At 35.5% G+C, this 25,327-nt stretch overlaps 2 protein-coding genes across 2 annotated transcripts; both read right to left on the bottom strand.

Moving 5' to 3' along the window:
- Positions 1 to 6,601: 6,601 nt before the first annotated feature.
- Positions 6,602 to 7,914, bottom strand: LOC141403768 (uncharacterized). The gene is made up of 2 exons (XM_073986705.1): positions 6,874 to 7,914; positions 6,602 to 6,812 (listed from the first exon to the last, which is right to left on the bottom strand). Exons 1-2 carry the CDS (start codon positions 7,910 to 7,912, stop codon positions 6,619 to 6,621), a joined length of 1,233 nt encoding a protein of 410 aa, XP_073842806.1. The 5' UTR covers positions 7,913 to 7,914; the 3' UTR covers positions 6,602 to 6,618.
- LOC141403763 (uncharacterized) lies at positions 7,874 to 9,386 on the bottom strand. Its single transcript, XM_073986691.1, has 2 exons — positions 8,227 to 9,386; positions 7,874 to 8,163 (listed from the first exon to the last, which is right to left on the bottom strand). Exons 1-2 carry the CDS (start codon positions 9,263 to 9,265, stop codon positions 7,970 to 7,972), a joined length of 1,233 nt encoding a protein of 410 aa, XP_073842792.1. The 5' UTR covers positions 9,266 to 9,386; the 3' UTR covers positions 7,874 to 7,969.
- Between the last annotated feature and the right edge of the window lie 15,941 nt (positions 9,387 to 25,327).

Here is a 25,327-nt window from a genome sequence, read left to right as displayed (position 1 = left end):
TCACTTGCGGCCATATAAAGTATATATATATATTCTTGAACAGGATAAAATTCTAAGACAATTCTATCCATGTCCGTCTGTTGTAATCACTCTGACGTTCGCAATAATTGAGCTAGAGCTCTATATTTTTGCACCCGAGTGTCTTTCTTCCATAGGCAGGTCAAGTTCGAAGATGGGCTATATCGGACCACTTTTTAGTATAGCTACCATATAAAGGTACCCCCCGATTTTCGGTTTTTTGAATTATAACTACAATTTTCGACCCAAGTATCTGCAATTCGACATTTGAGGTTCCCAGTGGTCACAAAACTTATCCACCAAATACATAGGTCCACACTTTGATATAGCCCTATATAAGGTTCCCGACCGATTGAATATATTTTTATGATTTTTTACCTTACTTAGGTATCAGTGATCACAAATTATCTCCGCCTAAAAATATAGAGAGGAAAGAAAATAATTATTCCGTTTTAGTTCAGAATATTTTATGGTGGAGGATATAAAAAGTTCGGCCCGGCCGAACTTAACGCTTTTTTACTTGGTTATACCCTACACCACTATGTGGGGAGGGTATTATAAGTTGGTTTTGCCCAAAAGTTTGTAACGCATCGAAATAATGGTCGTAGACCCATACTTATATATACCAAAATGATTGTCTCGACGAGCTGAGTCGATCTGTCCGTCTGTCCATCTAAACCTTGTAATCACGCTACAGGTCGCAATTTTCATCGGATCGTCACCAAATTTTGGGTGTTGATGAGGGTGCCGGAGGGGAAGAAGCCTATTTGGTGATGGTCGGATAATATTTAGGGGTCGGAATGGGCAAAAAACTTGTTTGGAGAAAAGATCAACGTTTTTTTTTCCAAAGCGAATATCTCAGCTTCCATAAGGGGTATACCAAAAGGAAAACCTGGTGATGAAAGTAAAAAATATCACCTTTCTAACGGATGTAGGTAGGTAGTCAAACAACGAAGATATCGCAATAGCCGCTAATAGAACCCAACTTTTCTTTTTTGCGATTTTAGTTATAATGACGAATATCACAGCTTTGGTTGGGGACCTTCCAAAAGCAAAGTCTGGATATGAAAGTAAAAAATCTCATCTTTAAAATTATGCAAAGTAGGTTGGCGTAGGTGGCCCAAATAACGGAGATATCGCAATAGTCGGTAATACATCCAATTTTTTAATTTTTTGTAATCACGTTACACGTCGCAATTATGATTGGATCGTTACGAAATTTTGGGTGTTAATGGGGGTCCCACAGAGGAAAATTCTATTCATTTTGGTAAAGGTCTGATATTATTCGCAATAGTCGGTAATGCATCCCTTTTTCCATTTTTGTGCAATCACACAGGTCGGAATTTTGATCGGATCTTCGCGAAATTTTCGGGGTTGATGGGGGTCTCACAGAGAAAGAATCCAATTGATGGTTGGCGTACAGCCCACTTTTCCATTTTTTTATTTAAGTTGTACTGACGATGTACTTAAATGCGTTTCAACAAAATTGGCCTCTATTAATGAAGAGCAAAGGCGCTAAGCTACCCCAGTTTTAATATTTTGAATTTTAGCAGTCAAAAGCTTATGCACAGGGGTAGTGGTGTAGGTTAACCCGTGCCAACCTAGCGATCTTTACTTTCATAATAATTTGTATGGGGTCAAAGGTGCATTTTTACAAAAATTCTCTAAAATCCGCATTTATGGTCCAATCGATGAAAATACTTTACCAGTTCATTATTGTGGCTAAAAAACGAATCTTTCAAAAATTGTGTAAATCAAATCTCGGTATAACTATATAGGTCCCAAAATACCTTAAATCGGCCTAACCGAGCTATACCCTTAACCCATCCGATTTTCGCAATTTTTGTAGGATTCATTTTTTAGCCCCAACAATGAACTGGTAAAGTTTTTTCATCGATTGGACCATAATTGTGGCATTTACAGAATTTTCGTGAAAATTCGCCTTTGGCCCCAAACAAATTACTATGGAAACAAAAATCGCTAAGTTGGTACGGGGTAAACTTCGCCACAGAATGGCGTTTTTTTTGCATTAAATGGAAAAAAATTGGGGGGTAGGTAATCCAAAAAAAAATTGTTTTTTGGGTCACTCTAATGTACACTAGAGAAACAACATTTTTTATCTCCTACCCCTAATTTTTTATTTGATTAAAAAAACTTTATATATGAAACTTTATGGCGATCGGTTAAGGTTAACCCGTGCCAACCTAGCGATCTTTGTTTCCATAGTACTTTGAATGGGGCCAAAGTTGAATTTTCTCCAAAATTCTCTAAATGCCACAATTATGATCCAATCGATGAAAAAACTTTACCTGTTAATTGTTGTGTTTTGGTATAGCCCCTATATAACGGTACCTCCGATTTTCTTTATTTTGAGGTCTTTAGCTACAACTTTTAACCGAACTAGCTGTAATTTGACATGACAGATTCCAAGTGGTCCCAAAACTTCTGCACGAAAATTTGTCAATTTAGGTTCATGTTTAGGTATAGCCACCACATAACGGTACCTCCCGATTTTACGTATTTTGAGGATTTCAGGTACAATTTTTAACCGAACTTGCTGTAATTTGACATTTGAGGTTCTTAGTGATCACAGCACTTCTCCACCAAAAATTGTTTATACAGGTCCATGTTTTGGTGTATCCCCCACATAACGGTACCTCCGATTTTACGTAGTTTTAGGGTTCTAGCTACGTTATTTGACTGAACTATGTCAATGTTTTGGTGTAGCCCCCATATAACGGTAGTGGTCATAAATCTTATACAGGATAAATCCTCAGTATAGGTCCATGTTTTGTTATAGCCCGTATATAAGGATACGATAGGTGGTCGAACAACTTCTCCACCTAAAACTATTTACATGAAGGAAAAGAAATTATTCCATTTTACTTCAATAATTTATAGTAGTTACTTGTTCTATTTTTGGTGCCCGATTCTCAGGCCAGGAAACATCAAATTTTCAACTGTGGCACAATACCCTCGGTAATGTTGGCAACATTTCGTGAGCATTTTAGCCATGTAAAACTTCTCTACAAATGGTGTGTTAAAACATGTCGCACAGTGGTTTAGAAATCGATTTTCCCGTCTAAAACCCCCATTTTTGTTGTTACCGATTTTTAATTTATATATGGTATTCGACAGTAAATATATTGAAAAAGAAAGCAAAAAATTAGATCAAAATATTGGAAGGTGTGGGAGTGGCGTGCTCCTAAAGACGAAAAATGTTTCCCAATTTTAGAAAATACGTAATTTTTGCAAATTTCTGAAGAACGAAACAGCTATTTCTCAGAAACTATAACAGATATTGCGTTTATTGTTTTTATACCCTACACCACTCACGGTGCTCTTGAAACAATTTTAAATGGAATGTGCGTACACCTTGGAAGTTTTTGCGGATTCTGAAACTACAATGTTCATAGATTAGAAAAATCAAGAAACAAAAAAAATCGCCGGAGCGCTTTTTAAATAAATCGCGATTTAAGTAGACATTTTTAGCGCACGTCCTATTAAAATGGGACTAAGGAAAATGTTGTAGCTTTGAAAATTCTCTACAAGATCGACCTGTAATGTATTTTCGTTGTTTTTACCATTTTTGAGATATAGAAGTTCAAATTGGGACAATGCACTGACTGTATCGCCCCTTTATAAAACAATGTCATGAAGTGTGCGCCTTAACTAACTTTTGAAGAAAACCGCCTACACAGGGGAAGTTTTTGTGAATTCTGAAACAGCAATGTTCATAGATGAGAAAAATCCAAAAACAAGAAAAAGTCGCTGTAGGGATTTTTAAATAAATCGCGGTCAAAATTCACATTTTTAGGTGTATTTTTGGTTTTCACGATTTTGCTTGGAAACCGCAAGTCCAATCGAAATGGAGCTAAAGAAAATGTTGTAGCTGTGAAAATTCTCTAGAGGATTGACGCTTATCATTTGTTCCCAGCCTGTACCATTTTTGAGATAAAGAAGCTCAGTTTACATTTTTAGGTTTTTTTGTTAGGGTTTCGCGATTTTGCTTGAATACGGTAAGTTTTATCGATATGGGACCTGAGAAAATCTTAAAGCTGTCAAAATTCTCTACAAGACTGGCTTAAGTTACTAATCCTAAGTTGTACCATTTTGTTAGATATATAAGTTTAAGTTGGGAATTTGCAGTCATGACATTGTTTTATAAGGGGGCGATACAGATTTGAATTGAGTTTGAATTGTCCCAATTTGAACTTCTATATCTCAAAAATGGTAAAACCAACAAGAATACCATAAAAATTAATCTTATAGAGAATTTTCACAGCTACAATATTTTCTTTAGTGTTATTTTGATAGGACTTGCGGTTTCTAAGCAAAATCGTGAAAACCTAAACAACCCCTAAAAATCTCAACTTAAATCGCGATTTATTTAAAAAGCGCTCCGGCGATTTTTTTTGTTTCTTGATTTTTCTAATCTATGAACATTGTAGTTTCAGAATCCGCAAAAACTTCCAAGGTGTACGCACCTTCCATTTAAAATTGTTTCAAGAGCACCGTGCACTGTGTGGGGAGGGTATTATAAGTTGGTTTTGGCCAAAAAGTTTCTAACGCATCGAAATAATGGTCGTAGACCCATACATACATATATATACCAAAATTAATGTTTCGACGAGCTGAGTCGATCTGGCTATGTGTGTCTGCCCGTCCGTCTGTTCATCTAAACTTTGTAATAACGCTACAGGTCGCAATTTTAATCCGATCGTCACCAAATTTTGGGTGTTAATGAAGGTCCCGGAGGGAAAGAAGCCTATTGATTTTGGTGATGGTCGGATAATACTCAGGGGTCGGAATGGGAAAAAAAAACTTATTTGGAGAAAAAGTCAACATTTTATTTCAAAGCGAATATCTGCGATTCTATGTGGGGTATATCAAAACTAATGAAAGTAGAAAATATCACCTTTGCAACGGTGTAACGTAGGTTGTCGTAGGTGGTCAAACAACGAAGATATCGCAATAGCCGATAATAGAACCCAACTATTCAGTTTTGCGATTTTAATAATAATGACGAATAACAAAGCTTTGGTTGGGGACCTTCCAAAAACAAAATCTGTCTATGAAAGTAGAAAATCCCGTCTTTACAATGATGTAAAGCAGGTTGGCGTAGGTGGCCAAATAACGCAGCTATCGCAATAGTCGGAAATACATACCAAAACAAATTTATTTGGAGAAAAAGCCAACGTTTTATTTCAAAGCAAATATCTCTCTTCTGTAAGAGGTATATCGAAAGCAAAACCTGACAAGGAAAGTAGAAAATATCACCTTTACAACGATGTGAAGTAGGTTGTCATAGGTGGTCAAACAACAGAGATATCGCAATAGTCAGTAATGCATCCCTTTTTCCATTTTTTGTGCAATCACACTACATTTCGGAATTTTGATCGATTCCTCAAGAAATGTTGGAGGTTGATGGGGTCTCACAGATGAAGAAGCCTATGGATGGTTGGCGTACATCCCACTTTTCCATTTTTTTGAGTTGTACGGACGAGGCAGTTAAATCCGTTTCAACAAAATTGACCTGTATTAATGAAGACATTCAGAGCAAAGGCGCTAAGCTAACCCAATTTTAATATTTTGAATTTTGCCAGTCAAAAGCTTATGCACAGGGGTAGTGGTGTAGGGTATCACATAGTCGGCTCCGACCCTACTATAGCATTGGCTCACTTGTTTTGTTAGGTAGATAGGATTGATGCCTTTTAGAGTCGTTTTAATAAATTACCGTAGCGTTTATAGGAAGTGAGCTATTTTATTTTTCCTCAGGTACTAAATTTTAGTGAAATGCCATGTTTAGTGGACTAGAACCCGTATCCGTCAAGTTCCGCCCGTTCAACACTTTTTTAAATTTTTTGGAATTACATGGGTAAAAATCGTTTTTCACACAAATTGACATTTTTTAATTTTTTTATAAGAGTTTTATGAAGCCTCAAATTTTTTAAAAATTCTTTTCCAAAAAAAAAATTAATATTTTGTATTTTTATGGTTTATTTATTGGGGTTTGATCTTTCTTTTTTAAATATCTAGAACATATGAAAACTCAAAAACACTCATATTTTGGTGCAAAATATAAATAACTCAAATTTTTAAAAATTGACCTTAAATTCCTTTGCAACCGCTGGAACGAATTTCGTGGCTTTTAATGTGTCGGAAAGCTGAAAGAAATCTATATCTAATATCTCTCTGTGCGCCGTTCGTATTATTATATTGCATGTTCTTTATGTTTGGTCTATACCGATACCTTCTGGAAGAGTTGTTCCATCCAAATAATTTTAATATTAGAGACAAAGGCTTGACACTCAATCAATGGCATCCCACTGTTTAAATGATAATAATTATATTTTTTATTTGTATAACAAATCAAATCAAACAATCAGAATTAAAAATAAATATTTCACTAGTTACGAACATTTCCATTCATGTTACATATTTTAGTTGACATTTTCTGTGGTGACAATTAATTTATTCTGTGCTATAAATTCAATGAACGTCTCATCCAGTTTCGAGTGACACCTTTATAGGTGTGTAATTGCTTTACAATCGCTGATTAGCATGTAACGTGCGCGTATAGATAATATGTAGATTAACTTAAACCTCTAAGACACCTCTATAGTATAGCCAGGGTAAGACGACTTCCCAATGACGTTTGAAACGTTCGTTGCTAAAAAGCAACTGCTTGAATTCTTGACTGTCTTCAGAATCACTGACAAAATTATCCACTGTGGCTGAATCGGTGGTATCACACAGGACAGCAGCCGTGGTTATGAGGACCGTAATCATAGCTAAAAATAGGTTTTTTTTTTTTGAGAAAAACAGAATTTATGATATTTTCATCACACTTACCCCAAATACTGCCCTTCAGAATCATTTGATGAATATCACGTAAGTATGGCAAAGGTTTGGAATAACCCAATAGCTTCAAATTTGCAATTAAATTCTCATGATAATAACGAATCATTTCATCGAAATGTTTAATTTTTAAATCCAATTGGGCTGAGGACAAAATGAAATATAATAAATCCTGTGCTGGACTACCATAAGACGGTAGCTGTAAATCCACAAAATAGGTTTCTTTTAATTCGCCTTGGTCGCCGTATTGAAACATAATATTGTTAGACCAACAATCACCGTGATTCAGGACATTAAAGGAATTATCATCTCTGGCGGTTTGTTTGAATATTTCGACCATAAATGTATCGGCGTATTTCTTAAGCTCAGGATAAAACTTTTCACAGCTTTTCATTTGCTGTGTAGTTTTTAATAAATGTTGTAGGCCGCTGTTAAACATGCCACCCAGAAGCACCTTTCCTTCTTCTCGAACCATGCCTCTAGAGAAGAGATCAGAAAAAATTCCATTTTTTTCAACCCATACAGCAGAGGCGGCATGAAGTTGAGCTATTTTTTTCAAAACACTCCTACAATGATCCATATCCAGACAATTCTGGCGCTTAACGTTTCGAAAACCTCTGCGTGTCAGATCCTCGAGAAGAATATACTCCTTATTAATGGTGGGCAAATCATATGATTTGGCACCAAATCGTACTGGTACACCTTTGGAACGATACATTTCCTCAAATGCGGGTATAATTTGGCGATACATTCCCGCTTCCGTGACAAACATGTGCCACTTAACCATTTCGTTACGATACAAATCATTGTTGTGCGGTACTTTTAACATCAAAGTAAAGTTGTTCACTTGACCCGTGGTTAGCAAACAATCAATGTGAACTTTAAGCATAACTGTGGCATAAGTTTCTCCTGGAGCCAAAGCTGGACAAACTTTGAACTTTTGAATTGCCTTAAAATCCTTAACGTGGTTAGATAGAAGATTCACAAATTCTTTGGCTTTTATCCATGAAGGTATTGCCATTTCGGAAGACATTTTTATTTTATTTTTATTTTTATTATTTTTATTTTTATTTATAATATGTAGATTAACTTAAACCTCTAAGACACCTCTATAGTATAGCCAGGGTAAGACGACTTCCCAATGACGTTTGAAACGTTCGTTGCTAAAAAGCAACTGCTTGAATTCTTGACTGTCTTCAGAATCACTGACAAAATTATCCACTGTGGCTGAATCGGTGGTATCACACAGTACAGCAGCCATGGTTATGAGGACCGTAATCATAGCTAAAAATAGGTTTTATTTTTTTGAGAAAAAACAGAATTTATGAATATTTTCATCACACTTACCCCAAATACTGCCCTTCAGAATCATTTGATGAATATCACGTAAATATGGCAAAGGTTTGGAATAACCCAATAGCTTCAAATTTGCAATTAAATGTCCATGATAATAACGAATCATTTCATCGAAATGTTTAATTTTTAAATCCAATTGGGCTGAGGACAAAATGAAATATAATAAATCCTGTGCTGGACTACCATAAGACGGTAGCTGTAAATCCACAAAATAGGTTTCTTTTAATTCGCCTTGGTCGCCGTATTGAAACATAATATTGTTAGACCAACAATCACCATGATTCAGGACATTAAAGGAATTATCATCTCTGGCGGTTTGTTTGAATATTTCGACCATAAATGTATCGGCGTATTTCTTAAGCTCAGGATAAAACTTTTCACAGCTTTTCATTTGCTGTGTAGTTTTTAATAAATGTTGTAGGCCGCTGTTAAACATGCCACCCAGAAGCACCTTTCCTTCTTCTCGAACTATGCCTCTAGAGAAGAGATCAGAAAAAATTCCATTTTTTTCAACCCATACAGCAGAGGCGGCATGAAGTTGAGCTATTTTTTTCAAAACACTCCTACAATGATCCATATCCAGACAATTCTGGCGCTTAACGTTTCGAAAACCTCTGCGTGTCAGATCCTCGAGAAGAATATACTCCTTATTAATGGTGGGCAAATCATATGATTTGGCACCAAATCGTACCGGTACACCTTTCGAACGAAACATTTCCTCAAATGCGGGTATAATTTGGCGATACATTCCCGCCTCCGTGACAAACATGTGCCACTTGACCATTTCGGTACGATACAAATCATTGTTGTGCGGTACTTTTAACATCAAAGTAAAGTTGTTCACTTGACCCGTGGTTAGCAAACAATCAATGTGAACTTTAAGCATAACTGTGGCATAATTTTCTCCTGGAGCCAAAGCTGGACAAACTTTGAACTTTTGAATTGCCTTAAAATCCTTAACGTGGTTTGATAGAAGATTCACAAATTCTTTGGCTTTTATCCATGAAGGTATTGCCATTTCGGAAGACATTTTTATTTCGAGTTTGTTTTTTGATTGCTGTTTCCGTTCCGAGTTACTACATCCAATGCGTTATTAAGTTGTAAGTCGACTGAACGCGATACAGCATTGCAGTGCATTGTTGTTGAAAAAATAAATTCACAACATTTCCGTGGTTAATATTTGATGAGTGCATATGAGACAATCCACTCAAAAGGTTTTATCTCTTACAATAACATATAAGTAGTATGAGTTTATAATCAGTAACTAACAAAAAATAAATTTTGCAATTTTGTGTTATCTTGCGGAAACACTTTGAGCAAATTATTCACAAACAGATTATTAAGTATCTTTACATAGCTATCTGCTTAATGAATTTCGAATTGACCACAGTTATATTACAGCACAGCTGGAATTATCTGGATGAAATTGATAAGAACAAAGCATACTTCTGTATGTTGCTTTGTTTCCTGTCTGTTTAGTTCAAATCTAGTAAATCATTTTTAACACAGTTGCAGTTGACCAATCAAACTAATATGGGTCAATTTTTCCTATAACCCCATATAACGCTACCACCCGATTTCAGGTATTTTGAGGATTTTATCTTCATTCTTAGCCGAATTAGCTGTAACTTGGCATTTGGAGTTCCCAATGGTACAGACACTTCCCACCAAATATTGTGGGCATATGTCCAGGTTTTGGTATAGCCCCCATATATACCACCCGATTTCAGGCATTTTAGAGTTTTTATCTACACATTTGGACAATATTGGCTGTAATTTGGTTATGGGATGTATGCATTTACTAATAAGTTAAAAATAAAAAACAATTAAAAATAAGGAAGAACGTAAGTCGGCTTTGCCGACAGATATCTACCCTCAGCTTATGTGAATTGAAACTTTAATTTACGGACAGATTGAATACTGGCTACAAAACCAAAATCCTTTTCCCAAAAATGTCCCTTTTTTGACATTTGAACTTTCCAATATTTTGGACCACTATGCCAGGAAGCATGGACTTGCCCACGAAAACCATAATATCGCTGTAAGCTGGACCACAAAGAGAAGCATCGGTATAATTTTCCAAAGGATCATCCTATGGAGGTATCCTAAGGACCGATACGAACCATTTTCGATGTAAAACTACATTTGGACCAAATCCGTTGAACAGATATAGCGTGTACCATTTCAGTGACATTTTTTTAATGTTTGGGGGGAGGTACCGGAAGTTGTGGGCCGATATTGCCCATCTTCGAACTTAAACTAAGTTTGGACAAAATATTGCGAACGCCAAATTTTGGACAAAATCGGTTGATCACTTCGAGTGCTAAGTGCACTCCAGCCACTATATTCTTTTTATACCCTCCACCATAGTATGGAGGGTATTAAGTTTGTTTTTCCGTTTGTAACGCATTGAAATACTCATTTGCGACCCTATAAAGTATATATATTCTTGATCAGGGTAAAATTCTGAGTCGATCTGTGCACGTCCGTCCGTGGTAATCACTCTAGCATCCACAAAAATTGAGATAGGACGCTGAAATGCGGGAAAATGCGTCTTTTGTTTGCAGGCAGGTCAAGTTCGATGATGGGCTATATCGGTCCACGTTTTGGTATAGCCCCCATATAACGGTACCCCCCGATTTACGGTATTTTGACGTTTTTAGCTACATTTTCAGACCGATTTGGCTATAATTTGACATTTAGGGTTCTTAAGTATCAATAAACATATATAACAAAACTTGTGGACATAGGTCCACGTTTTGGTATAGTCCCCATATAACGGTACCCCCGATTTGCGGTATTTTGACGTTATTAGCTACATTTTTAGAGCGATTTAGCTATAATTTAACATTTAGGGTTCTTAAGTATCAATAAACATATATAACAAAAGTTGTGGACATAAGTCCACGTTTTGGTATAGCCCCCATATAACGGTACCCCCCGATATACGGTATTTTGACGTTTTTAGCTACATTTTCAGACCGTTGTAGCTATAATTTGACATTTAGGGTTCTTAAGTGTCAATAAACTTATATAACAAAAGTTGTGGACATAGGTCCACGTTTTGGTATAGCCCCCATATAACGGTACCCCCCGATTTACGGTATTTTGACGGTTTTAGCTACATTTTCAGACCGATTTGGCTATAATTTGACATTTAGGGTTCTTAAGTATCAATAAACATATATAACAAAAGTTGTGGACATAAGTCCACGTTTTGGTATAGCCCCCATATAACGGTACCCCCCGATATACGGTATTTTGACGTTTTTAGCTACATTATCAGACCGATGTAGCTATAATTTGACATTTAGGGTTCTTAAGTGTTAATAATCTTATATAGCAAAAGTTGTGGACATAGGTCCACGTTTTGGTATAGCCCCCATATAACGGTACCCCCCGATTTGCGGTATTTTGACGTTTTTAGCTACATTTTCAGACCGATGAAGCTATAATTTGCCATTTGAAGTTCTTAAATGTCAATAAACTTATATAACAAAAGTTGTGGACATAGGTCCACGTTTTGGTATAGCCTTCATATAACGGTACCCCCGATTTACGGTATTTTGACGGTTTTAGCTACATTTTCAGACCGACTTAGCTATATTTTGACATTTAGAGTTCTTAAATGTCAATAAACTTATATAACAAAAGTTTTGGTATAGCCCCCATATAACGGTACCCCCCGATTTACGGTATTTTGACGGTTTTAGCTACATTTTCAGACCGATTTAGCTATAATTTGACATTTAGGGTTCTTAAGTATCAATAAACTTATATAACAAAAGTTGTGGACATAGGTCCACGTTTTGGTATAGCCCCCATATAACGGTACCCCCCGATTTACGGTATTTTGACGTTTTTAGCTACATTTTCAGACCGATGAAGCTATAATTTGACATTTAGGGTTCTTAAGTGTAACTAAACTTATATAACAAAAGTTGTGGACCTAGGTCCACGTGTTGGTATAGCCCCCAATTTACGACATTTTGACGTTTTTATCTACATTTTCTGACCGATTTAGCTATCAATTGACATTTAGGGTTCTTAAATGTTTTGGAATAGCCCCCATATAACGTTACCGCCCGATTTCAGGTATTTTGAGAATTTTACCAACAAGTTTTAGCCGAATTATCTGTAATTTGAACATTTGACATTTGAAATTCTTAGTGGTCACCACACCTCTCCACTAAAAATTATCAAGAAAGCCACCATATAACGGTACCTCCCGATTTTCAGTAATTCGATGATTTTAGCTACAATGTTAAACCGTACTAGCAGTAATTTGACATTTGAAGTTCTTAGTGGTCACAATACCTCTCCATCAAAAATTGTCAACATAGGTCCATGTTCGGATATAGCTCCCATGTAACGGTACCTCCCAATTTTCAGTAATTTGGCCATTTTAGTTACAATTTTTAACAGAACTAACTGTAATTTGACATTTGAAGGTTGTAGTGGTCACCACGCATCTTATCAACAATTTTCAACATAGCCCCAATATAACGATACTTCCCGATTTTCGGTACTTTGAGGATTTTACTTAAAATGTTTAACCGAACGTAGGTCCATGTTTTTGTATAGCCCCAAAACAAACCTCCCGATTTTCCGTACCTTAGCTTTATTTTTGGACGAACTTTCTGTAATTTGAAATTTAAGTCAACAAAAATTCTGCAACAAAAATTTTTCATTTAAGTTCATATTTTCGTATAGCCCAGATACCTCCGAACTAGCTGTTAATGACAATTGAAGTTCCCACGTTATGTACCGATTTTCGATATTTTGAGGATTCTAGCTAAATTTTTTAACCGAATTAGGAGTTATTTGACATTTAAGGCTCCCATCAAAAACTCTCAACATAGACCCATGTTTTATTATAACCCCTATATAACAGTACATCCCAATTTCTAGCCCACCAAAAATTGTCAACAGTTAGATATAGGCACCATAAAAAGGGCCTCCCGAATAAAGCATTTTATGTACATTATCTGACATTTTAACGTACTCACTTAAAGTTGGGGACAGGAATGAATATTTTATGGTGGAGGGTATGAAAAGTTCGGCCCGGCCGAACTTAATGCTTTTTTACTTGTTATATTCTGCTTCTGTTGCTAGGGATAGAATATAAAAATTTTTAGAAACGTATACGAAAGTGTGAACCTATGGTGAAATTCTCTGGATTATACCATCACAGAAGCCACCTACCTGTATGCAATTGTTAGAATCCCTGAATGCTTGGATTCGGGTCTAAGGACAGTCACAAACAAATTTTCCGCAGTGATTAAAAACACCCAGACAAATTGTGAATTGATTCTAATTTCATTGGATGTAAGATCTAGGCTCTACTCGAAATACTACGTTGTACACAAGAATTGGAGCTGATTCGGCCTTTCTGCAACCCCTAGGAGCCCCGCTCCGCTTGGAAAATATCTAAGGCACCCACGATGTCAATGCATTCAACTAGTGTACACATCTTCTTTTCAAAGGTACTCTCGATGGTGGTGTACAACCCCATCAAATGCGGTCGCCATTTAGTGGGTTCCTTTATTTTTCGATTAGTGTGTAAAAACCTACATTTCCTTCCATACTACAAAATGTCCCCATAATAATAAAGAAATTTGGTCTGTTCCAGAACTGCAAGAATCTACTAATTTTTACTATTTTTTCCGATAACATAAAAGAAAAAAATGCTATCGTAGTAAAAAATAGTAGCTTCTTGCAGGTTCTGGAACAGAGCAATTGTTAAAATCATAATAACTTCAAAGTGTTTACATTGATGAAAATTACAACGATAACCGATAATACAAAATGTTCTAGCTATGCATGTCGGTCAGTCCGTGGATGCATTAGTGTGTAGTCTGAAAAGGCAACTACATATTTCTAATGTGCCTAAGCTCCATAGTGCATACAAATATATTGACGCAAATTATGTAGTTGAAGATGTTAGGCACTCAAAATATTCCCATACCGATTACAATTATCGCACATGTTCAAATCAATTCATTTTAAACTTTTCACTCTCAAAATACACAGAATCACCGGACAGAAATTCTGAAAATTCGATGTAGGGTATCACATTGTCGGTCCCGTCCGACTATAGCCCTTTCTTACTTGTGATTATTTATTTACTAATATTTAATATATTTACTTATTTACCAACGAATCTTCAAAATCATTATGGTAGTACAAATTAATTTATTTGAAATTTTTAATTTAACAAAAAATCAAAATAAAATTATATAAAAAATAGCACTAGCACCTAAGGTTATCGGCTAAATTCGTGCGAATAATTGTTTGGGTCACTCACTGTGCGTTGAACTTGCATGTTTTGATAAAATATCTAATTAGTCTTCTTTATAAATCACTATGTTTTGACTTTATCTTCCATATTTTGTATTTACAGAAGCCGTTAGCAGATGAAAACAGTTTCGAGGACATAACTAATATATCTTTATATTTATTTATAAAAATTGTTTCGTTCCAGCACTTTTTTAGTAAAACTGACAAGAGAGCAAATTGCCTAAAATTGCTTCCCCATATAAATTTGTTCAGAAAGTAAGATAACAAAAAATTGGCAAAAATTTACAAGCGCTCTATCAAAAATTTCGTGTTATCCAATCAGACACCGGAAAAACATTTGTCCAAAATAAAATGCTAGAAGAGAAGTGATTTTTTTTGGTTTAACGAGTATTAAAACGCTTTTCTAGTACAAAATAGAGCTGGAAACTATATACCTATATATAAAAACATTTATGTTTTAAATAATTCGCGACAGATAACCCACATAACTTGTTTTGGAATCCGACGTAACCTTTGTTTTACGACAGCAAAACGATTGTCGGACTAAAAGTAGTAAAAATTAGTAGATTCTTGCAGTTCTGGAACAGACCATATATTGCAGATTCTGGAACACAAATAATGTAAGATTTTCTGTGATGTATTAACAAAATGTCATGAACGAAATACGCAGTTTACTAAACAAAATAGACACATGCATGTTTGTAAGTAAATACATAGCTTAGTTCATACAACCCTTTACTATCGCCTGAGTGACCAAAACGTCCCTTGAAGGCGATTGTTGGATTTTCTGCGATAATCGCATTCTTATGAAAAATTATGAAAAAGGCGGAAAGAATTGTGTCACGTCTGCGGAACCAATTCAGAGTTTCGATTTCGTCACTTCCGGAAGTCATACAAACCTTTACTATCGACTGAGTGACCAAAACGTCCCTTGAAGGCGATTGTTGGATTTTCTGCGATAATCGCACACTTATGAAAAATTATGAAAAAGGAAGAACCAATTCAGAGTTTCGATTTCATCACTTCCAGAAGTCAATTAAGCGATAATGTTAATAGTGCCGACAACAACACTCAAAATCACCGTTAAGTGCATTTTTGGATAGTAATCCAACCAGTAAATCAACCAAACAAGATAGTGCTCTTGAACCAAATTTAAATGGAAGGTGCTTACACCTGGGATGTTTTTGCGGTTTCTGAAACTACAATGTCCTAAATGAGAAAAATCAAAAATCAAAAAAATCGCCGGAGCGCTTTTTAAATAAATCGCGATTCAAGTTGACATTTTTAAGGGTTTTTTAGGTTTTCACGATTTTGATTGGAAACCGCAAGTCCTATCGAAATGGGACTATGAAATTTCTCTACAAGATTGAGGTTCAAGATTCGAGGTTCTTACCGTATCGTCTCTTTATAAAACAATGTCATGACTGCAATTTCCCAACTTAAACTTATATATCTCAAAAATGGTAGAAGCTAGGAAAAAATAACGAAAGCCAATCTTGTAGAGAATTTTTACAGCTACAACATATTTTTTAGTCCCATTTCGAAAGAATTTGCAGTTTCCAAGCAAAATCGTGAAAACCTAAGAAAAGAATCTGAAAGTTTGATCTGAACCTCTATATCTCAAAACTGGTAAAACCTATGAAAATATCAATCAGCCAATCTTGTAGATTGGTATGTTATCTTCTAATTATTTGTTTGCATTCCAATTCGTATAATTGGTTGCAGCGTAAATTTTTCTTACTTTATTTTAAGTTTCTTTCACCTTTTTGAATTTTTTTGTACAATTGAATAAATGTAGATGTAAGACTGACGAAAAGTTATCTATTTATAAAAGTTACCGCTGAAGATGTTGGAAAATTCCAACGAACGTTGGGTAGAAAAATGAAAAGAATAGGCTTTATTTTTCATTGATCAACGTAGCCCTAATGGTTCGATAAGACGAAATCTTAAAAATCATACGTAAATTGTTTTTGCAAAACGTCAATTGTCATCCATAGCATCATAGTTGTTATTGTGAATTGCTCAACTGTAGTTACTAAGAAGTATCGTTATAGCTGAAAGAATAAACAAATTATTTACTGGGGAGAAACTGAAAATCTTACGTGACTCTTACTATTCCGTTCATACATAGTATTAATAAAATTTTTGCTAACCATATCATTAATTAATAATATGCACATAAAATATTCTTAATTCTAATGCGAGTGATTAAGATATTTAAATAATTACTTGTTAAGAAATATGGCGTAACATGTCTGTCATTTTGATAAATTAATAGCAGTAATTTTTGTTATAAAAAAAATTAATAATCCTGCTATTTTTCAGATTGATTCTATATACTATGTTGTTAACGTTGCATTAAGCTTCAATATTGTCTTGCGTAGAAAAATAAAATTCAAAATTTATTCAAATTGATTTACGAAATAGACATATTAGACATACATAGATGCACTTTAAATCCAAGAAGACACAGTCAAATTTAGATTTTTTTCTTTTTTTGTAGTTATTCATTCTGTCTACAAAATACTAAAATGTCACCATATAATGGAGGGTATATTAAGTTTATCTTCTGTTTGTTACTCATTTTAGGTGAATACAAAAAACGTAAATTATTGTAAAACCAAACTTATTACAACATTTTAAATAAAACAAACATTTATGTGTAAAAAATAAATAATATTATTAATATATTTGTTAACAGTTTATTTCTTACACATGTTTATTAATAAAATAAAAAATAGCTAAATTTCACTTAAATTTTCGCCATACTTTTTGGCGTCCATCGTGATAGTATAACATAATTTTCGGTTTCCACTAAGAAAATGATCAATATCGGTTCACATTTTTGTATTTTCCTAATATAACCCTCTGTTTTGTAAAAAAAAAATATTGTTCTCACACGAATTGTCAAATTTTGTAGATTGATTTACTCGCCTTAGCGCAAATGTGGAACACTGATTTTTTGAATGAGGAATTCTTAACTATATAGAACGAGTCTACGAAGAATTAGGTATGTATGTCATCTAGGGACTAAGCTATGGATGCTTAATTATTACGAATATAGACGAACGAACAAAAAATAGTTACAACAAGAAAAAAAGCGTTAAGTTCGGCCGGGCGGAACTTTTCATACCCTCCACCATAAAATATTCTGAACTAAAATGGAATAATTAGTTTCCATTCCTGTCCCCAACTTTAAGTGGGTACGTTAAAATGTCAGATAATGTACATAAAATGCCTATATCTAACTATGTATGTTGACAATTTTTGGTGGGCTAGAAATTGGGAGGTACCGTTATATAGGGGTTATAATAAAACATGGACAGTTTCGGTTCAAAATTGCAGCTATATATAATTGTTCCACATACATCCTAGGCGGTACAGGGGAGACTTCTCTCATATCAATGAGTGCACCCCGATTCATATTAGCTCAATGATATGGGACCTACTGTTTATCGCCGAGTCCGAACGGCGTGTCTAAGACACTACTTGTAGAGAAGTTGTACAAGGCTGAAATACTCAGAAAATGTCGCCAACATTACTGAGGGGTATTTTGCCACCGTTGAAAAGTGTTTGATGTTGACTGGCCGGGGAATCGAACACACGACCTTTAGGCTGCAAGGCGGGTGTGCATACCATTGCACCACGGTGCCACCCAACAAATATCAGCTAGAATCCTCAAAATACCAAAAATCGGTACATAACGTGGGAACTTCAAATGTCATTAACATCTAGTTCGGAGGTATGTGGGCTATACGAAAATATGAACTTAAATGAACAAATTTTGTTTGCTTTTAATTTTCAAATTACAGAAAGTTCGTCCAAAAAATAAAGCTAAGGTACGGAAAATCGGGAGGTTTGTTTTGGGGCTATACCAAAACATGAACCTACGTTGGTTAAACATTTTAAGTAAAATCCTCAAAGTACCGAAAAGCGGGAAGTATCGTTATATTGGGGCTATGTTCAAAATTGTTGATACATCTGCATCACTACAACCTTTAAATGTCAAGTTACAGTTAGTTCGGTTAAAAATTGAAGCTAAAATTGCAAAATTACTGAAAATTGGGAGGTACCGTTATATGGTAGCTATATCCGAACATGGACCTATGTTGACAATTTTTGATGGAGAGCTGTTGTGACCACTAAGAACTTCAAATGTCAAATTACTGCTAGTTCGGTTTAATATTGTAGCTAAAATCATCAAATTACTGAAAATCGGGAGGTACCGTTATATGGGGGCTTTATCAATACATCGACCTTTCTTGACAATTTTTGTTGACCACTAGGAATTTCAAATGTCATATTACAGATAATTCGGTTAAAACTTGTAGGTAAAATTCTCAAAATACCGAAAATCGGGAGGTACCGTTATATGGGGCTATACTAAAACATGGACCTATGTTCACAATTTGTCGAATATAAGTTTTTTGGTCAGTAAGAACCCTAAATATCAAATTATAGCTAATCGGTCTAGAAATGTGACTTAAAACGTCAAAATACCTGAAATGAGGCGGTAACGTTATATGGGGGCAATTCCAAAACATGGACCTATGTCCACAAGTTTTGTTATATAAGTTTATTGAAATTTAAGAACTATTCCAAAACATGGACCTATGTCCACTAGTTATATAAGTTTATTGACATTTAAGAACCCTAAATGTCAAATTATAGCCACATCGGTCTGAAAATGTAGCTAAAAACATCAAAATACCGTCAATCGGGGGGTACCGTTATATGGGGGCTATACCAAAACGTGGACCGATATAGCCCATCATCGAACTTGACCTGCCTGCAAACAAAAGACGCATTTTCCCAAAATTTCAGAGAATTTTGGTGGAGAGGTGTGGTGACCACTAAGAACTTCAAATGTCAAATGTTCAAATAACAGCTAATTAGGTTAAAACTTGTATGTAAAAATCTCAAAATACCGAAAATCGGGAGGTACCGTTATATGGGGCTATACCAAAACATGTACCTATGTTCATAATTTTTTCGAATATAAGTTTTTAGGTCACTAAGAACCCTAAATATCAAATTATGGCTAATTCGGTCTAGAAATGTGACATAAAACGTCAAAATACCTGAAATCGGGCGGTAACGTTATAGGGGGGCTATTCCAAAACATGGACCTATGTCCACTAGTTTTGTTATATAAGTTTATTGACACTTCAGAACCCTAAATGTCAATTTATAGCTAAATCGGTCTGAAAATGTAGCTAAAAACGTCAAAATACCGAAAATTGGCGGTACCGTTATATGGGAGCTATACCAAAACGTGGACCTATGTCCACAACGTTTGTTTTATAAGTTTATTTACACTTAAGAACCCTTAATGTCAAATTATAGCTGAAAATGTAGCTAAAAACGTCAAAATACCGTAAATCGGGGGTACCGTTTTCTTATATAAGTTTATTGACACTTAAGAACCCTAAATGTCAAATTATAGCTACATCGGTCTGAAAATGTAGATAAAAACGTCAAAATACCGTAAATCGGGGGGTACCGTTATATGGGGGCTATACCAAAACGTGGAACTATGTCCACAACTTTTGTTATATAAGTTTATTGACACTTAAGAACCCTAAATGTCAAATTATAGCTACATCGGTCTGAAAATGTAGCTAAAAACGTCAAAATACCGTAAATCGGGGGGTACCGTTATATGGGGGCTATACCAAAACGTGGACCTATGTCCACAAGTTTTCTTACGTAAGTTTATTGACACTTAAGAACCCTAACGGGCGGTAACGTTATAGGGGGGCTATTCCAAAACATGGACCTATGTCCACTAGTTTTGTTATATAAGTTTATTGACACTTCAGAACCCTAAATGTCAATTTATAGCTAAATCGGTCTGAAAATGTAGCTAAAAACGTCAAAATACCGAAAATTGGCGGTACCGTTATATGGGAGCTATACCAAAACGTGGACCTATGTCCACAACGTTTGTTTTATAAGTTTATTTACACTTAAGAACCCTTAATGTCAAATTATAGCTGAAAATGTAGCTAAAAACGTCAAAATACCGTAAATCGGGGGTACCGTTATATGGGGGCTATACCAAAACGTGGAACTATGTCCACAAGTTTTCTTATATAAGTTTATTGGCACTTAAGAACCCTAAATGTCAAATTATAGCTACATCGGTCTGAAAATGTAGATAAAAACGTCAAAATACCGTAAATCGGGGGTACCGTTATATGGGGGCTATACCAAAACGTGGAACTATGTCCACTAGTTTTGTTATATAAGTTTATTAACACTTAAGAACCCTAAATGTCAAATTATAGCTACATCGGTCTGAAAATGTAGATAAAAACGTCAAAATACCGTAAATCGGGGGGTACCGTTATATGGGGGCTATACCAAAACGTGGAACTATGTCCACAACTTTTGTTATATAAGTTTATTGACACTTAAGAACCCTAAATGTCAAATTATAGCTACATCGGTCTGAAAATGTAGCTAAAAACGTCAAAATACCGTAAATCGGGGGTACCGTTATATGGGGGCTATACCAAAACGTGGAACTATGTCCACTAGTTTTGTTATATAAGTTTATTAACACTTAAGAACCCTAAATGTCAAATTATAGCTACATCGGTCTGAAAATGTAGATAAAAACGTCAAAATACCGTAAATCGGGGGTACCGTTATATGGGGGCTATACCAAAACGTGGAACTATGTCCACTAGTTTTGTTATATAAGTTTATTAACACTTAAGAACCCTAAATGTCAAATTATAGCTACATCGGTCTGAAAATGTAGATAAAAACGTCAAAATACCGTAAATCGGGGGGTACCGTTATATGGGGGCTATACCAAAACGTGGAACTATGTCCACAACTTTTGTTATATAAGTTTATTGACACTTAAGAACCCTAAATGTCAAATTATAGCTACATCGGTCTGAAAATGTAGCTAAAAACGTCAAAATACCGTAAATCGGGGGGTACCGTTATATGGGGGCTATACCAAAACGTGGACCTATGTCCACAAGTTTTCTTACGTAAGTTTATTGACACTTAAGAACCCTAACGGGCGGTAACGTTATAGGGGGGCTATTCCAAAACATGGACCTATGTCCACTAGTTTTGTTATATAAGTTTATTGACACTTCAGAACCCTAAATGTCAATTTATAGCTAAATCGGTCTGAAAATGTAGCTAAAAACGTCAAAATACCGAAAATTGGCGGTACCGTTATATGAGAGCTATACCAAAACGTGGACCTATGTCCACAACGTTTGTTTTATAAGTTTATTTACACTTAAGAACCCTTAATGTCAAATTATAGCTGAAAATGTAGCTAAAAACGTCAAAATACCGTAAATCGGGGGTACCGTTATATGGGGGCTATACCAAAACGTGGAACTATGTCCACAAGTTTTCTTATATAAGTTTATTGGCACTTAAGAACCCTAAATGTCAAATTATAGCTACATCGGTCTGAAAATGTAGATAAAAACGTCAAAATACCGTAAATCGGGGGTACCGTTATATGGGGGCTATACCAAAACGTGGAACTATGTCCACTAGTTTTGTTATATAAGTTTATTAACACTTAAGAACCCTAAATGTCAAATTATAGCTACATCGGTCTGAAAATGTAGCTAAAAACGTCAAAATACCGTAAATCGGGGGGTACCGTTATATGGGGGCTATACCAAAACGTGGACCGATATAGCCCATCATCGAACTGCCTGCAAACAAAAGACGCATTTTCCCGCATTTCAGCGTCCTATCTCAATTTTTGTGGATGCTAGAGTGATTACCACGGACGGACGTGCACAGATCGACTCAGAATTTTACCCTGATCAAGAATATATATACTTTATAGGGTCGCAAATGAGTATTTCAATGCGTTACAAACGGAAAAACAAACTTAATATACCCTCCATACTATGGTGGAGGGTATAAAAACAGGGGGTAAAGGTACCTTCAGATTTTACACTAGGGCGACCCAAAACAACAACATTGAACTGGTAAAGTTTTTTCATTGATTGGACGTTAACTGCGACCTTTAGAGACTTTTCGTGAAAATGCACCGTTGGTCCCATACAAAGTATTATGGCAAAATAGCTCGAGTGGCACCGGTTAACGTTTACCGATCGCCAAATTTCATATAAAAGGTTTTTGGATTAAATGGAAAAATTTAAGAGGTAAGAGTACAAAAAAATTAGACGCCCTATTGTACACGCATCGTCCAAATGGAATGACTGTAACATTGCATTTCGGAGTGGGTAGAAAACGTCGATGTCTCATTGGTATTAAATCTTGTTTAAAATAAAGTGATGTTCTTCAATTAGCGTGGCGGAAGAGCTTAATACTTTCATAAGCTTAAGAAAACTATTAGCTCCATTTTACTTTAATACAACTCGTGGTGGAGGGTATAAATAGTTTGACCTGCCGATGTATAAAAATATTTCTGACGCACGTTCTTATAAAAGGAAACCACTGTGCCACGGTTGTCTGCTGTATTTACAGCTTTTTATGTCAGTTCTCACTTTCTTCTATACGATTAATCTGGTAAGACCAATTTGAGGTTCCCAGTGATCACAAAACATCTTCACCAAAAATGTAAACATAGGACAATGTTTTGGTATAGCCCCCACATAACAGTACCTGCCGATTTTAGGTATTTTTAGGATTTTAGCTAAATTTTTTATCCGAAGTACCTGTAATTTGACATTTATAGATTCCAAGTGGTCACAACATTTCTCCACCACAAATTGTCAACACAGGTTCTTGTTTTGTGGTATAGCCCCCATATAAGATACCTCCCGATTTTCTGCATTTTGAGGATTTCAGCTACATTTTTGACGGAACTACCTTTTCTACCAAAAATTGTCAACATAGGTCCATGTTTTGGTATAGCCCTCCCAATTTTCGGTATTTTGAGGATTCTATCTACTCTTTTTAGCCGAACTAACTGTAACTTGACATTTGTGGTTCCCAGTGGTCACAAAACTAAAAATTTTCAACAAAGGACCAAATGTTTGTATTGTTCTCATATATTCATAGCCTCCAATCGGTACATCCAGATTTTAGGTGATTTAGGGATCGAATTGTCTTTAAATTGACCTTTGAGGTTCTCAGTGGTCATAACACATCTCCACCAAAAATTTTCAACATGTTGATGTAGGACCCATAAGAATTTGCCGCGATTGAAGACATTTAAGGTACATTTTCTGAACTAATTTAGTAATTTGGGATATCCGAAGCCGACTCCGTTTTTCGACTCGCTCGCTCAGTTCATATGGCAGCCACGCCGACCGAAAATCGACTCGCTTCCACCTCTGTCCGTGGTCATAAAATTTTGTGATGGAGATATATTTTTTCGACAAATGGGCTAAAGATGTTCTCGTTCTCGAATTTGGCGTTAAAATCGCATAGATCAGGTCATATGCTCTTTCTAGGAAATTTATTGGGTCAGCTTGTCCTTGTGTTCTGTCGGGGCATGGACTCAGAAAAGGCTGATGTGTTAGAATTTAGCTTTTATTGAAATACCTTAATATTCTCTAATCGGCCGGGTTGAAACTGGGGGCGAGTAATTTTTGTTTTAAGCTTAGTGCAAAACCAGAACAATCCGATGTATTGTTTCATGATCGCTGTAATACAGAGTGTCACTTTGAGGTGTTGTAGTGTCGCCATAACATTTTCAGATAATTGGCAGTCAGTCGGTCAGGTTCTTCACAAGTACATTATCACATACTGCCTTATTAATTTTCAATCCATTTACTGCTATACTGACCTCATTTTGAACTGTTACTCACAAATATACACATTTCTATTGTTTTCATGTATAACAACAAAGATCGCTACTATACGAGTAGAAATGTGTAATACTGTCACAAAATTGATTGAAAAATTTAATGGATTTAATGAATAAAGAAAGGAATTTCAAATATTGACATGAATTGTTTCTGAGAACAATGCATCTGTGTGTTATGTTGTTTTATAAAAAAAATTCAAATAAAATATGAGTACAATAATACTGGAATCAAACGTGCTAACTAAAAAAAATACAAAATAATAAAATAATTCAATGTAACATATTTCAACACTTTTCTAAATGAGAGTTTTATTTATATACGAGTACATACTAGGTTCACTAAAAAACCTTCTGGCCTAGGCAACACGCAGAGTCGCCATGCGTCATTTGACATTTTTTTGGAAAGTCTAACAGTTTTTAGCCTAAGTACTTAGGTCAGTTTGACATACGACCATGTGTTGGGTTGTTTACAGTGGCTTGATTGAGACAACTCCAAAATATGGTTTTTGAACGCTTTTACAGCATCTACTGGTGATTGCTGCGAGTTTTCGGGCTCATACGCATAGGTTCATGAGTCGTCATCTGGATCCACCTTATAAACGCCTTTTGAAGCACAGCGTATTTTTTTCGAAATTTCTTGCACTGACCAACACGGGATCCGACGAGAAAACCCCCATTTTTGGCGCCAAGCGTTCATGCAATATCAAATGTTAGTTGGTGGAATAAATGCCCAAGGATGCCTCTATCTCATGGTACTTAGCATGGCGATCTTGCATTATCCGTTCATGCACGGCTTAATTTTGGCTGGCACAACGAACGTTTATGGACGCTAAAAACTGTCCAAAAAATTTCAAATGACGCCTGGCGACTCTGCGTGTTGCCTAGGCCAGAAGGTTTTTTAGTGACTCTCGTCACATAAAGTTTGTAAAGTCAGATCAATATTAGCGTCATGAAAAAGTGTCGCCCTATTAAAAGAGTCGTTGCATTTGGTAATTTGGTAATTAATGATTATAAAAT

Source organism: Musca autumnalis, unplaced genomic scaffold, assembly GCF_047663935.1.
Source record: "Musca autumnalis isolate F117 unplaced genomic scaffold, ASM4766393v1 scaffold_1, whole genome shotgun sequence".
In the NCBI taxonomy this organism is placed as follows: domain Eukaryota; kingdom Metazoa; phylum Arthropoda; class Insecta; order Diptera; family Muscidae; genus Musca; species Musca autumnalis.
Note: the sequence above shows the minus strand (reverse complement) of the source record. Positions and strands in the feature narration are given on the sequence as shown.

Coding starts and splice junctions, on each gene's coding strand:
- LOC141403768 (XM_073986705.1), bottom strand. CDS start 7,912: ATGTCTTCCGAAATGGCAATACCTTCATGGATAAAAGCCAAAGAATTT. Junction 6,813..6,873: donor TCTGAAGGGCAGTATTTGGG/GTAAGTGTGATG, acceptor ACCTATTTTTAG/CTATGATTACGGTCCTCATA.
- LOC141403763 (XM_073986691.1), bottom strand. CDS start 9,265: ATGTCTTCCGAAATGGCAATACCTTCATGGATAAAAGCCAAAGAATTT. Junction 8,164..8,226: donor TCTGAAGGGCAGTATTTGGG/GTAAGTGTGATG, acceptor ACCTATTTTTAG/CTATGATTACGGTCCTCATA.